This window comes from Festucalex cinctus, chromosome 13 (assembly GCF_051991245.1).
Source record: "Festucalex cinctus isolate MCC-2025b chromosome 13, RoL_Fcin_1.0, whole genome shotgun sequence".
Lineage (NCBI taxonomy): Eukaryota > Metazoa > Chordata > Actinopteri > Syngnathiformes > Syngnathidae > Festucalex > Festucalex cinctus.
Window position 1 is genome coordinate 26,689,415 of NC_135423.1, and position 15,422 is coordinate 26,704,836.

Below are 15,422 nucleotides of genomic sequence, written 5' to 3' on the forward strand. Positions count from 1 at the left end.
ATCGGTATCGGTGACTACTCACAAGTAACATGCCGATACCATTAATTCCAACGCTAATATAGGATTTTGGATGCAGCATCTTGTGTCTTGCTGGTGCACAACATTCACTGGTATGTGACATGCTCACTGCATGCCGATCTAAGATAACCTATTGGCCCTTGAATGCTCTGAACCAATGGCAGGACAGCTTTTTCATGTTGAGGAAAAAAAAACACGTAAGTATCGGTATGGTATCGGCCAATACTGCAAAGCTGGGTATCGGTATCGGGAGCAAAAAAAACGGTATCGGAACAACACTAATATATATATATATATATATATATATATATATATATATATATATATATATATATATATATATATATATGCATGATATATATATATGCATGATATATATATATGCATGATATATATATATATATATATATATATATGCATGGCAAGTTAATTGGGCGCTCCGAATTGTCCCTAGGTGTGCTTGTGAGTGTGGATGGTTGTTCGTCTTTGTGTGCCCTGCGATTGGCTGGCAACCAGTCCAGGGTGTCCCCCGCCTACTGCCCAGAGCCACCTGAGATAGGCGCCAGCACCCCCCGCGACCCTTGTGAGGAATAAGCGGTGAAAATGGATGGATGGATAGATACACACACACATATATATATATATATATATATATATATATATATATATATATATATATCAATCACTCAGACAACTTTCAAAACTAACACCCAACAAAGCTTGGACAACCTGACTCTGGCTCCCTATATCACTGACTAGGCTAACAATGATACTACAGTACATTACAGTAATTACACTTTAAAAAACAAATTCCTTTCCATTCTGTCTGTCTATTCTGCAATAAATTGTTTAGTTTTTTTCAACCTTACTTTGTAAAAAAAAAAAAAAAAAAAAAAGTAAATGTGGTTACAAGCTCGGTCATGGGACAAATAAAATTTGTTAAATCAAAGTACCACTGCATCTTTATTCAATTCAAGAGTCTTTACAGATACAAGCAAGTCACCCAGAGTTTTTATGTGCATGTGCGTGTGTGTGCGTTCTTGTACATAATACATAGTGATGACCAAAATATGTCTATCCAACAGAATGAGGACATTTTTGTGAAGTGAAGACATTTTGGCCGGTCCTCACTTTCAAGACCTCTTTTTGAAGGTCAAGACTTGGATTTAGAGTTTAGGTTTGAATTGGGTTAGGGTTAGGGTTAGGGTTAGGCAATCATTTTTGATGGTTGGGTTTAGGGTAAGGGTCTAGGAAATGCATTATGTCAATGGATGTCCTCACAAAGATATATGTACAAGGATGTGTGTGTGCATGTGCACGTCTGCCGTGTGTTCAGGTTTTGTGCGTGCATGTGTGAGCTTGCATGCTTTTGTGCAGACAGCTCTCAGCTGTGGAAGCTGGTTCACAGGCCGGTCAGAGCTGCTTTATTTCCTTTTAATTGAATTAAGATGTGCAAACAAGACCTCAGCAAGCACACGGTACCCTGACCATTTGGGGGCCCTAAGCAAAATAATGTCATGGGGCCCATTTGTGCGCCATTTATTCACCGTGTACTGTGTAACCCATGTCCATATTTCATATACTGTATGTTAGTCAGATTTTGTTGCACTACAGAAGGTAATTCAAACCTCTCATCCCGACTGTCAGCACTTATCGCATATGGCTCCTGCAGAGCTTTCCGATGAGCTTAAATATGAATCAGCTGTCTTGAACGTGGAGTAAACCTCAAAACCATGCAGGACTCAGGACCTCGAGGACCGGTCTTTGACACCACTCACACCCGTCATCATGGGCGGGCCATAGGGGTCTGTGCCCGCCCACCAAGATGATTGTGCCCGCCCATTTAAGGCATGGATCTCAAAAATGATTCTCCTTTTTTCATTATTATATTTTTCCATTCATTCTGTTTAGCACTCTTATGTCTGAGTGTCAGTAAACGCAATACAGGTCTCGTGGTGTAGTAGGAAGTACGTTACGTTTGTGTTGGCTTCAGACCCGTCACCGGAGCCCAGGCTTAAAGGGGGCACATGAAATGCAGGACAGCATTAACTTGCCCAATATATTTGGATAAATTTATGTAGCACTGTCGTGCATCTATCCATTGAATGGCACCCACTGACAGTATTATCATAGCATTTACAGTACATACACATACAGTAGACTGCAGCGGCATCCTGAGTACGTTGACCCCGCAGCCATATTGGATGAGGCCAAGTGAAGCTATTTGTAAAGATGCCTCGTTCAGTTTCTCCTTGGAGATGTATCATCAAGCAACAGCTCATTGGATTAACTCTTTGACCGCCAAAAACGTTTAATGACGTATGCTAAAATCCGAATGAATTCCGCCATAAACGTTGACGTTTACTAAGGTTGTTTGTTTTTTTTCCTCTCAATGGAAAGTGCAACGTCTTGTGCAGCACTGCCTGCTCAATGGTTTGTGGAATCAAAAACACCCACTAATTATAGCCAGCAGATGGCAGCATTGTATCTTTTTTCAATGGGCTCACGTTATATGAAATTACAATGAAACATGACTGATATGATGAAATTGAACATTTTCAAGGATGACGTGAATGATCAAAGCCTTTGTCACATTAAATCTAACTCACAGAGAGTCAATAAACAAAAAAATAATATCTAAGTCACTGTTGTGCACAAAATGTATCTTTTCAATGTCACTCAAATTACCTATTTTCAAATGGTGATTACTAAAGAACGGAATAAGGTAGAAATATACTTTTTTTATGTTTATGTAGTCGTCGCGCACAATATTTTGTTTGCCTTGAAAGATGAGTGAAAATGCTCGAAATCGTCTGGCACTGTTGGAGTTGTTTTTTGGATAATCTTTGGCAGTCAAAGAGTTAATAAAGAACTATTACCTTAGATTATATAGGAGATATGGGCAATATTAGACAGTTGGACATTTTTTGTCAATTTTGAGATTTCTCCACAAATAGCTTCCTTGAGGTCTCTTGTTTCACTTCCAAGCAGCACAAAAGTCAAAATTGTAATACATCTGTATAAAAATAAGCAATTATTAGACAGTATGCCTCATAACTACGGGGCGTGTTTTTAGCCAACCTCGAACAACTGGAATTTCCTAGCCTCAGACGTAATTCAATACTGGTTTATATAAATATTGTGAGGATAAGCGAATCTGCTTATGGATGGATGGATGGATGGACATAGCAACAAAAAAAAAAGTCGAAAAACAACAGTCAGCACGAAAGTGAACAGTCATCCTACCTTGCATCGATGACAACAGCTTCTGTGTTGTCATCAATCCGGTTACCGGCGAATTGTCATCCAAACAGACAGAGATATTATATGAATCGCTGTCTACTTTTAATTCAAATTACAGTACTACATTCACACACTTGACTAAACCATGTCGAACTCGAGCGGGGAATATGCAGCCGCGATACCCCCCGTGGAGCAGGCTACACTGCTCCTTCCCTCAGACCGCGTCGGGAATTAAAAGTTGTGACATGCACCAGTGCCTTGTATGCAATGTAGACTAATTTAATAATGCATCGTAAATTCTAATGTAATGGTTTGATCGCTTGTCGATGTTGTCTGTTTCATACGACGCCGGACACGCTGCTTCTTCGATGTATCAAAAAAAAAAAAAAAAAAAAAAAAAAAAACAGTCTGCCTGCATACGTCGCAAATATCACCACACATTTTCACTTTATGCTCTTTTGAATGGGATGACATGAACATAAAAATGAGCTATGCAATATTTAACTTGAAGATGAAAAATGGTCCTCTCAAAAGAGTCACAATGACACCCCGCCCCAAAATGCCAACAGGCTATCTTAACTTGTAAATACAATAGTTTAGTGTCCCTCGTGTATTAATTGGGGTGGGGTGGTGGGACAAAACAAAACAAAACAAAACAAAACAAAAACATTTTCATTTTAAACGCATTTGAGACATCACATCCATGATAAGTTATCAATAAACCACTTATCACAGGCCACATCAAATGTCAAATAATCTTTTAATTGACACAAAATTATGAAATCAAATTTCCCACGGTGGTAATATGACCTCATTTATGCAAGAAAATACCACAAGGAGCAATAATAAAATAACCTAACTTTGGCTCATGCCTCAGAAGATGAATTATTAGCTGAATGTGATCTTCAAAGTTGAGGCTGACTTCATCTCTTGAGAGGTCAAACTTCCAAAACGTTTAAAGGGTTAATATCTTTTTCCTAAGATACTGGTTGCTATGGACATTTGAATGATGCTAGTACCAAAACTTTAAACCATTTTTTCTCAAAACTAGGGATTTCTACCTTCCAAAATTGAAACTGTTGTAACTTTGTCAAGTTTTGAGGTACATCCATGTATTATATATCATTTTAAAGCAGAGGTGTCAAACTGCCTTCCTTGTGGGCCGCAGTCCTGCAGGTGTTCGAGGTTTCCCACTTTCAACACAGCTGACTCATATTTAAGCTCATCAGCAAGCTCTGCAGGAGCCTGATGCTGCGTTCTCACCAAAAGCTAGGGATGGCGATTCGGTGACGTGTTTCGCTCGTTGGGACTCAGCAGCAGCGAAAGCAGCGAAAATCCGCACATTTATGACAAAAATCCGCACATTCGCATATTCGTCGATGTTCAAAAAATTGAACTTTTTTCGCGTTTCGCCTCACGGCAGCCAATCGGCTTCGAGTACGGGCCACGTCACACACAGCGGCCTCTCTATTGTCACCCCGAGCGCAACAACACGGCCAGCCGTGACAAAATGATGATCAAGAAACTGCTGGTAAATCAGTTTACTTGCTTTTAAACTGAACCGAGTTAGCAGCAGTGCTTATTATTAATGCCAAAGCTATTTTTAGCATAAATGCAGGCCGCCAGATTGCCACTAAAAAAGAGAAAGTGCTATCACGTACCTCAAAAAAGGAGAAAATAGTGAAACGGCTGTTTTGTCCCAGGAAAGAATTGGGAGTAGTTGGCGGCGCCCACTTTTTTTTTGACTCGCTAAAGTGCTCCACTTCCTTGTTCACGCCTCCTCCGCTCCGGTGCACACGAAAGCACGAATCAGCAGCAATTGTTCCGAAAACACTCTACGCGGTGAAACGCTCGCGAATGAAGCGTTCCAGTTCGCCTTTTCTGATTTGGTGAGAACGTAGCATGATAATTATCCTTATCATTGAATCAGGTGCGTTGAAGTAGAGATACCTTGAAAACCTGCAGGACTGCAGCCCATGAGGAATGCAGTTTGACACCTCTGTTTTAAAGGAAATTAAGTGCAGAATTCAAATATATCAATATCTCAGTTTTGATTTTTTGGCACATGTGGATTGCCTTTTCAAATGTTATCCCATTCAAAGTCAATCTTACTAATTATTTGCCACTTTAATGGTAAATACAATTGTCACATCCAATATGACGGATGCGCTGACCTATCGCTTTGAACGGGCCACCTGTTTGAACGGTGTCTGCAGAAGAATTAAAAAGGAAAGCAAAATTCTACCTCATTTTAGATGCCCAAACGCAATGTGGGTTTCTTTTTTCAGGTGGCTCTTTAGTTGCCGACACAAATGTAGTTTGTAGTATGTCCCTCCTCACGTGTCTTGTGCGCCGGCGTTCTCAGAAACTTGCAGCTTCACTTGTACAAAATGTACATGACTCTTACATTGCACGTGACGTATTTGTCGCGTATGCGTATAAGTCAGCGTAGGCATGCCTAGCATTATTTTCAGTAAGGCTGTGATGGTTGTTGCAGATAAGACTGGACATCAATCAAACAAAACCATACCACTATTTCTTCTTATTGTGACGTCTTGCAAGAATGCCGCCAGAAAACGTTGCTTGGGCATGTCACCCTTTTTATTTTTGTCTTGAACAAACAGCTACCGTTGGCTGTATCCGACGCCGAAAACAATTCACTTGGCTGCTCATCAGATTAAAATGTCAAAATGACAACTTCCATGGCCAATATTTGATTTGGCAGGCTCAATCGTCATCTGTACTTTTTAATAACATATTAAATAAAAGAATACATTTTTAAAAAAAGCGTTCTAACAAAAGTGGCAAAAGTACGGAGCTCCTCTGGTGTCAGGGTCTGAGTTTTTTTTGTTTGTTTTTTTGCTAATCTGTACCCACAGTTTAGTAAACTGTACCCACAGTTTAACAATCTGTACCCACAGTTGAGTAAACTGTACCCACAGTTTAGTAAACTGTACGCACAGTTTAGCAATCTGTACCCACAGTTTAGTAAACTGTACCCACAGTTTAGCAATCTGTACCCACAGTTTAGTAAACTGTACTCACGGTTTAACACTTCTTCGCTGCTAATACTGCTGTCAAGCAACCACTCGAACGTTGCGTGCGCATGCTTATTACATAACGCCACAGAAGTGCTAAATCGTGGGTACGGTTTAGTAAACCATGGGTACGGTTTACTAAACTGTGGGTACAGATTAGTAAACTGTGGGTACAGATTAGTAAACTGTGGGTACAGATTGTTAAACTGTGGGTACAGATTACTAAACTATGGGTACAGATTGTTAAACTGTGGGTACAGATTAGTAAATTGTGGGTACAGATTGTTAAACTGTGGGTACAGATTAGTAAACTGTGGGTACAGATTGTTAAACTGTGGGTACAGATTAGTAAACTGTGGGTACAGATTAGTAAACTGTGGGTACAGATTGTTAAACTGTGGGTACAGATTAGTAAACTGTGGGTACAGTTTACTAAACTGTGGGTACAGATTAGCAAAACATAAATAAAAATTTAGACCCTGACACCAGAGAGGCTCCCTACAAAAGCATACATGTCACTAGCAGACATTTGAAACTCTACTTTGCTTTATATTCCTTGTCTGTCCCCTGCAGGTTATTCCTGAAAGTGAAGCTCTTCATTTCCAATGATCATTTTGATCTATTAAGTTATCTCTTTTTTTTTCCCCACACATGTATCCTTTTCATCCTCCCTGCATGAACCCTCCCTTCTCTCACTCACTCCCCAATCATTGTTTGACATTGATCAGACAGCGAGAGAAGAGGACGAGCAAACAAGAGCAAAAGAAGAAGATGACCAACTTTCTACATGTCTACCAATTTGTCCGTCATGTGTGGTCTGTTTAAAATATTATGCAGAAGGATAAATATCATGGGCATCATCTTGTTGTAGATAAATTGGTGAGTGTTGAATTAGCTGGCCTCCTCTATGTTCCAAGCATTTGGTTACATCTTCAGCAAACAATTGACTGGGGGGGAAAAAGATTGCCATAGCTATGTATAGCTGTTCTCGCGAGCACAATTAATACAGATCTAAGTCCTCCAACCACATCATGTGATCTATAACCCCAGCTGGAAAAATTCACCTCAAATCAATTTTAGTTGTCAAGCAGTATAACAACTGCAGCTGTAATAAAGTGATTTCCATAACACCAAAAAACTATCATGAGTTGGCCGTCTCTGACTGAGGAAAGTGACCAGCTGTGTATGATATGACTCCATAGAGCCAATATTTCAAATATTCAGCTCTATTCGGGAAGCTTGATTGTGGAAATGCTGTTATTTCTAACCCCACACAAGTTGTTTCTAACCTTTATTATTATTATTAGTAGTATTATACTTATTGTTATTGTGGGAATGTTGTGGGAAAGCATTCCTACATATGTTATTCGTATTCGTAATTATTTGAGGCACATTTTATTCTCCACACTTTTTTGCCGTCCAACAACTCCCACATAATACTTGACGATTTACAAATTTCAACTAGCTTAAAAAATTCACACCTTCTTGGAAATATATTGTTTCATTCCACATTACTTACAGTACTCACACAATTTACCATTAACTCTTTGACTGCCAGCCATTTTCGGAAAAGGTAACCCTATACTGCCAGCTGATTTACAGAATTTTACCGATCTTTCAAGCTCCACAGAAAATGTTGTGTTAGGACTATGGAAACGCGGATACTACCAAATGAAAGATTGAAGTCTCATCTTTCAAAAGTTTGTTTCTACCTTATTCGGATCTTCAGTAATCAACAATAGAAAACAGCTTCGTTTCACCCAAATCCTCTATTTTCTTCCAAAATACGGAGAAATCAAGCTTTTTGTGAAACAATGTTATTTCATGCACTCTAGTGAATTTGCCACTTTTTTTTTTGCATGAGTGATTCTACAAACACCTAAACTTCTATAAAACACAACAATAAAAAATGTTTTTTGATTGCAAAATAACAGTTTATTTACATGCAACAGTAGCAATCCGAACAAACAATTTGGAAAACTCTTTGCAAACTATTTACACGTGCGCAACAGTTTTTGTCAGTCTGCTTCTGCATGGACTGATTTGCGTAGAGGTTGGTATGATGAACGATGTGCTAGAGAAGTTCATCCGTGATGAAGAGCTCCAGGATGTCAGCTGGCAGGTGGGAATTCAGCTCTGCTGCAGCATCCCTTGGTCCTGGTTTTGCAGCAAAGGGGAAGATGGTTGGCTGCCAGCCGAATTCATCAACTTCATGCCAGCCAGACTTTGGGATCTGCAAATATACATTTCAATATCATATATTATTTTAGAGCACTGTGATACAATGTGTGCGTGTGTGCATGTTTACCTTTTTTTCTTGGATGTACTGGTTGATGCACATTCTGTAAATAGAAGACATTTACCATCAAATATTTTATTAGTGCTGTGGAGAATCTCTTTTTTTTTTTTTTCTTTTTACCTTTGTTCTGCTCAATGTGAGAAGGGTCACTTTGGGTAGGAACTGAAAGAAACATATACAATTACAATACTATCGAAAGACTTTCCTTTTATTGTTGCGGTGTATTGAAAACGTTTTTTTTTTTTACCTTTCTTTGTCGTAGAACCAGCGGTCGGACGTTGCTGTGAGCACGATCTATAAAATATACATTCACGTTTGTATAGGTAATGTTTTAGTGTATATCAGCACATTTACACACGCTGCTAGCAGATCGCCCGAGAAAGTTAGGAAAGTAATCTTACTAGCAATCTCTTAGCATGTTAGCGCTTACCTTCACGTTCTTTGGAAGACTGTCCAAGACTGTCTTGCATCGGACCCATAGTAGTCGTCATCGTCCAATGAAACGTCATCTGTGCAGACGTGCTCGGTTGTGCACCACTTTTCTCCGGTGTTAGCATCGCTAGCCGGTGGGGCCTTAGGACGTTATTAGCATCGCTAGCCGGTGGGGCCTTAGGACGTGGTCGAAACGGCCGCGTCACCGCTTCAACTATGACTTAACCCCGTCATCACTGTGCTCTTGAGCACTGTTCGATGCTTTTGAGCTTTGAAAATAAGGATCAAGCGTGAGCTGCTTGCCATCTGTAGCCTTTTTGACTCCCTTAGCCAAGTTAGCCATTCTCTCCCCCTCAACACTCTAGCTCAGCCTCTCTTCTTCTACTGTTGTCTCCCACCCAATCTTGTCCAAAAGACTCATCACAGCCATCTAGTGGCCAGGAATACTCATATAGTAACCCGATCGGCTTGATACTTGGAGCACAGCTGCCCAAGGCTTTCCTCCACCCGTTTCCATAAAAAAACATAGTAGACGTCAATTAACGTCTATGGCGGCCAATCCTAGGATTATACTGAACCTTTTTAAACGTTTATTTTTTATTTTTATTTGTTTTTATTTTTGCCCTATGTGTATATTTACAAAGTGTATAGTGCAAAACTAGTGAAGTGAGTAAGAGGAGCGACCAGCGGGGCCTCACCCAACCCGGCGGGTGTAGGTGGCACGCCCGTCCCCCAGCACCCCCCACCCCCACCCGCCCCCCACCCCACCCATCTGGCACCACAATAGGCGGACCGCCAGCGCAGCAGGGCTACTGGACAGCCCACCGGCCACCGGAGCCCGCCCGGGGCGCCAGGAGTTCTACCGGAGTGGGGTAGGCCTCAAACCCCCGCCCGGCCCCCGGAGCCCGACGCCCGGGCCGGGGAGGGAGCCCCAGGCCCAGGGAGAGGGAGGGGGAGGGGGCGGGGGGCAGACAGGGAAGGGGGGAGGGGGAAGCGGGGGGAAGACGACAAGAAGGCGAAAGGGCGGCTGCAGGGCAGGAGGGGGGGGGGGGGAGGAGGGAGGGCGACAAGGGAAAAGGGACCGGGAGGCAGAGGAGGATGGGCGGGAGGAGGCGAGGAGGGAGAGGCGACGGGGGGGAGGAAGGGGGAGGGGAGAGGGAGCCACGGGGCACACCAGAGGCCTACCCGCCCCGAACCGCGCCGCCGGGCAAGGAGCAGCGGACCGCGCCGGGACGGCGCCGCCCCGGGCACCAGGGAAAGCACCCCAACACCGCACCCCACAGGGGGCCCAGGGAGCGGCCAAGACGCAACCGCTACCGAGCAGACAACGGGGGGGGGAGGCGGCAGAACCACCCCCGCCCGACCACGGGGGACGGCGTCAAGAAAATTGACTAATTAGCATGCAGTAACACCAAGTGTTGATGCTTAGTGCCCACTAGAAATAACTCTTAAGGAGTTAGTGAGTATAGTGTCGTATAGTGTGGTATGCTCGAGCCCACTAGCAGCAACTAGGTTCCTGACTATATAAAAATAAAAACAATCAGATACAAAATATCAAATACAGAAGCAGCGAAAACAGAAGTTGTAACGATGTGGTGGCTCTCGTTAACAGGCAGAATCTTGGCAGGATTAAGTTGCCAAATTAAGATTAAAATATTCTATGTACATAGACCATATTTGTTTAAATCTTGATACTTGATTTTTATTTAAGGCAGAGATTTTTTCCATTGAGATATAATTTATTAGTAAGTTTAACCAGTGGTCGATATTTAGAGATTGTTTATTTTTCCAATTGACAAGGATTATTTTTTTAGCAATAGTAAGGGCTATAAATATAGATTGGGATTGTTTACATGGTAGCTCAGTTATTGTTAAGTCACCTAGTAAACACAATCTTGGAGAAAAAGGAAGCCTACAGTTTAATATATCAGCGAGCTTTTCCAAGATTTTAGTCCAGAAATGCAGCACTGGAGTACATGACCATAAAGCATGAAGATAAGTATCGGCAGTGTTTTGTGAGCACTGGAGACAAATGTCGGAGTCAGAGAGTCCCATTTTTTTCATCATATATTGTGTAATATATGTTCTATGAAGTATCTTATATTGGATAAGTTGCAAATTTGTCTGTTTGGTCATTTTAAATACATTTTCACAGATTTGGGTCCAAAAGTCTGGTTCCGGAACTATAGACAAGTCTTTTTCCCATTTTAAAGTCGGTAAATACGTTTTATTTGTGTATAAAAATAACTTATATATTTTTGATATTTTCTTTATTGTTGTTGGAGAAAGCTTTATAATATCTTTAGCTAAGACAGGCAGTTGGAGCGTATCCTGAAGTGTTGGGATTTGTTTCTTAACCATATTTTTAACTTGCAGATAATGTAAGAAATTTCCATTTTTTATTTCATATTTCTGGACCAAGTTTGTATACGATATAAACTTATTATCTGAGAAAAGATGATGAAGGTGTGTAATTCCTTTCTGCTCCCATAAGCTTAAATGGAACGACTGATTATTAAGTTGAAAGTCGGGGTTATGCCAAATGGGAGAAAGCCCACAGGGCGCCAATTGGGAGTTTGTAATTTCTAATGCCTTCCACCAGGCAGTCAGGGTGGCGGCTATCATTGGGTTTTTAAAACAATCATGTCGTTTTATTGATTTTGTAATAAAGAGTAAATCTAACAGTCTAAGATTATTACAATCCTTCTGCTCCAATTCCAACCAACAGTTAGTATCTCTGTTGGGTTGTGTCCATAGCACAAGATATTGTAGTTGATTAGCTATATAATAGTACATAAAGTTTGGTGCCTCTAAACCTCCTTTAGATTTACTTTCCTGAAGAGTAGATAGACTAATTTTAGCTTTTTTTTTAATTCCAATAGAATTTTATGATAGCAGAGTCCAGCGATTGGAACCAGTTAGACGTAGGTTTAAATGGAATCATTGAAAATAAATAATTAATCTTTGGTAAAACTTTCATTTTTATAGTAGCTATCCGTCCTATTAAAGAGATCGGAAGATTATTCCAGCGCTCCAGATCACTACGGATACTATCCAATAATGGTAAAAAATTTAAAGAAGTTAATTCAGTTAACTTTGGTGAAATTTTAACACCTAAGTATTTTAAATTACCTGTAGGAAAGGAGTACTGTGGATCCTGACTTGTAGGATTCCATGAATTTTCTGTGATAGGTAATAATGTTGATTTTGTCCAGTTAATAGAGTAATCTGATAAGTGAGAGAATTTAGTTATTAAGTTAAATGCTTCCCCTAGCGAGATAGCAGGTTCTTCTAAATAGAGTAGTATATCATCGGCATATAGATTAATTTTATGTTCTATTGTCCCGGAGTGGATTCCTTGGATCCGTCTATCCTGACGTATAGCTAATGCAAGCGGCTCAATAAATATAGCAAATAATAAAGGAGACATTGGGCACCCTTGTCTTGTTCCCCTTTGTAGAGTAAAACTCTGTGATGTAATCCCATTAGTAGTAACTGTAGCTTTAGGAGAATCATATAATATTGAGACCCATTGAATGAATGACTCCCCGAAGCCGAATTTATTTAAGACAGCAAAGAGGAAGGACCAGTTAACTTTATCGAAGGCTTTTTCTGCATCCAGCGAAATAACAACTGCCTTTTTATCATACCGCTGTGACATACTAATCAAGTTAAAGAGCCTCCTAATATTATTAGTAGAATGACGACCTTTAATAAAACCTGTTTGATCGCTATGAATAATTGTCGAGATTACTGTCTCTAGTCGAGATGCCAAGGCCTTAGCGATAATTTTAATATCGGTATTAATTAGTGATATCGGTCGGTAACTTGACGGGAGGGTGGGGTCTTTTTCTGGCTTTAATAAAATTTTAATTGCTGCTATATTCATATCTTGACGTATATCACCCTTACTTTTAATTTCAGTTACTACTCTTAGAAATAATGGAGCAAACATTAACCAGAAATGTTTAAAAAATATAGCCGGATAGCCGTCTGGACCAGGTGCTCTGCCATTAGGCATACTGTCTAAAGCACGATACAACTCATCTATAGTAAGCGGGGCATCTAGAATATCTTTATGTTCAATAGATAACTGAGGTATATTTAAGCTATTTAGGAATACCTCAATATGTTCAGGGTTAGGTCTATTAATTTCTGAGTATAGATTTCGATAATAGTTATAAAAAATATGGTTAATTTCTTTTGGTGATTGTGTGCATTCACCATTTATATCTTTAATAGTCGTTATAAGAGATTTTTCCCGATTCCGTTGAAGTTGATTTGCCAGGAATTTACCTGATTTATTATTATGTTCAAAATTATTATATCTCAACTGTTGTATTATAAACTCTGTCTTTTTAGATAACATGTTATCTAACTGTATTTTTATATTCTGTAGTTCTATCCATATTTGATTATTTGGGTTTAATGCATATTCATCTGTTAGTTGTTTAATTTTATCTTCCAGGTATTTTTCTAATTTTTGATCCTGTTTCTTTTTATAAGTTGAATATGATATAATTTTCCCTCTAATTACCGCTTTCCCTGCTTCCCAGAGAAGAGATGGAGATATATTTGGAGAGTCATTTATTTCCAAAAAATCTGCCCACTCCCTTCTAATAATTTTATCAAACTCTACGTCTTTCAGTAATGAGATGTTAAAACGCCATATCGGGGGAAGTTTAAAGGTAGAGACAATTTGTAGAGTTTTTAAACGTTTATGGCGGTCAAAGAGTTAAGCATATCCTTCATTCACGATACTGCTTTTAACGTCTATAGAGGCTATGAAAAATAAATAAAACTAAATAAAATATATATATGTTTGGATAAGTCTGATGCCAGTGAACATTTTGAGTGGTGGAAACTAAAAGAATATTCAGAAATGACTTAGTCATCACACTTAGAATGAGTTTACATTTTTTTTTACAAAATACCGTATGTGTTTTTTTTTTTTTTATATAAGCCTCAAGGGCTAGGTGGCGCTGTATTTATAACTGAATGTTGTCATCGAGATACCTTCAGGCCTTGATTATAAGCATACATGTAAAGTGTGGGATTTTTTTTGGAGCATGTACCGTGGAGTTATTAAGCATATCCTTCATTCACGATATTGCTTTTAATGTCCACAGAGGCTATCAAAAATAAATAAAAATATATATATGTTTGGATAAGTCTGATGCCAGTGAACATTTTGAGTGGTGGAAACTAAAAGAATATTCATAAATGACTTAGTTATCACACTTAGAATGAGTTTACATTTTTTGTACAAAATACCGTATGTGGGGTATTTTTTTTTTATGCCTCAAGGGCTAGGTGGCGCTGCATATATAACTGAATGTTGTCATAGAGATAGCTTCAGGCCTTGACGATAAACATACATGTCAAGTTTGGGATTTTTTGGAGCATGTACCGGGGAGTTATTAAGCATATCCTTTTTCAGTGCGAAACACAAATTTTGATGCCCCGCCTTCATCATATAGTATTTCGAAAGGTCAAGATTTTTCCCCCTGTCGTTGGCTCAGGTCTTGACATGGTCCAGGTCAAGTCTTAACTCAGTCAGATGAAACGTGTAGGAGAAGTGGGCAAAAGTCTGCGCCCTGTGAATGTGCAAAAATTGTCAAAAATGGGACATTCAAAAATTCGTAGCTCACTTCCTGTTCATTTTAGCATATGGGTCCAAGAGACTTTTTTGTAGGTCTTGGGCTCCCTCATACACCTAAAAATATTCGTCGTTCTTGCTTAAACGTACAACCGGGGCTGCTTCGTTAAAAACTTCTAGGGGGCGCTATTGAGTCATTTTTGTAAAAATAGCACAATCAACAATAAAATATTGCTCATTTTACCAGGCCAGATGTGTGTGCCAAGTTTCATGAGTTTCTGTGCATGTTTAGACCCTCAAAACTGGCGTTGTTTTCTTGGCGAACAGCGCTTAGCCACACCCACAGCAATTCGCAAAAACTCACAAACTTCGTGTTGTGACATCATGAAGGCCGAAACCCTCATCTGAGCAAATATGAGGTAGGTCCAGTTAACGTGTTTGGAGAAAAACGTAGAAAAAAATTCGTAAGAAAAAAAATTGCCACTATGTGGCGCTATCAGTTAGATGAAATATAAGTCAGTAGATGTCTTTAGGGCTGGACTCTCATCAAATGTGTGAAATTTTGAGAAGATAGGATCATCTCGGTCAAGTTAATGCAGCTTTTATTTTCACGAAAAATCTTCAGACTTTGCGTCACCGTAGCGGCCACGCCCTTTGGCGAAAAGTTACAATATTCGGTGTGGGGCATGATCAACATCTTAAGGCTTTTCTGACCAATTTTCAAATGGATCCCTTCAACAAGCTCAGCACAGTAGCTAAAAACGTAAAGTATGACATTTATTGTAACCACTAG

General features: G+C 39.8%; 1 protein-coding gene and 1 long non-coding RNA gene across 8 annotated transcripts in view; one reads left to right on the forward strand and one right to left on the reverse strand.

The window, feature by feature from the left end:
- Positions 1-15,422, forward strand: part of bcas3 (BCAS3 microtubule associated cell migration factor) — a 1,025,650-nt gene that overhangs the window by 499,297 nt on the left and 510,931 nt on the right. The window contains exon 23 of one of the 7 annotated variants that reach the window (XM_077541215.1): positions 6,873-7,178. The exons of the other annotated variants lie outside the window; for them this stretch is intronic. Coding sequence (XP_077397341.1) covers positions 6,873-6,883 — 11 coding nt within the window. The 3' untranslated portion in view covers positions 6,884-7,178. The remainder of the gene's footprint in view (positions 1-6,872; positions 7,179-15,422) is intronic. 7 annotated transcript variants of the gene reach the window in all.
- On the reverse strand, positions 8,218-9,402 carry LOC144033595 (uncharacterized). Its single transcript, XR_013288013.1, has 5 exons — positions 9,029-9,402; positions 8,846-8,892; positions 8,719-8,760; positions 8,608-8,641; positions 8,218-8,532 (listed from the first exon to the last, which is right to left on the reverse strand). It is a non-coding gene; the product is annotated as an uncharacterized LOC144033595 (long non-coding RNA).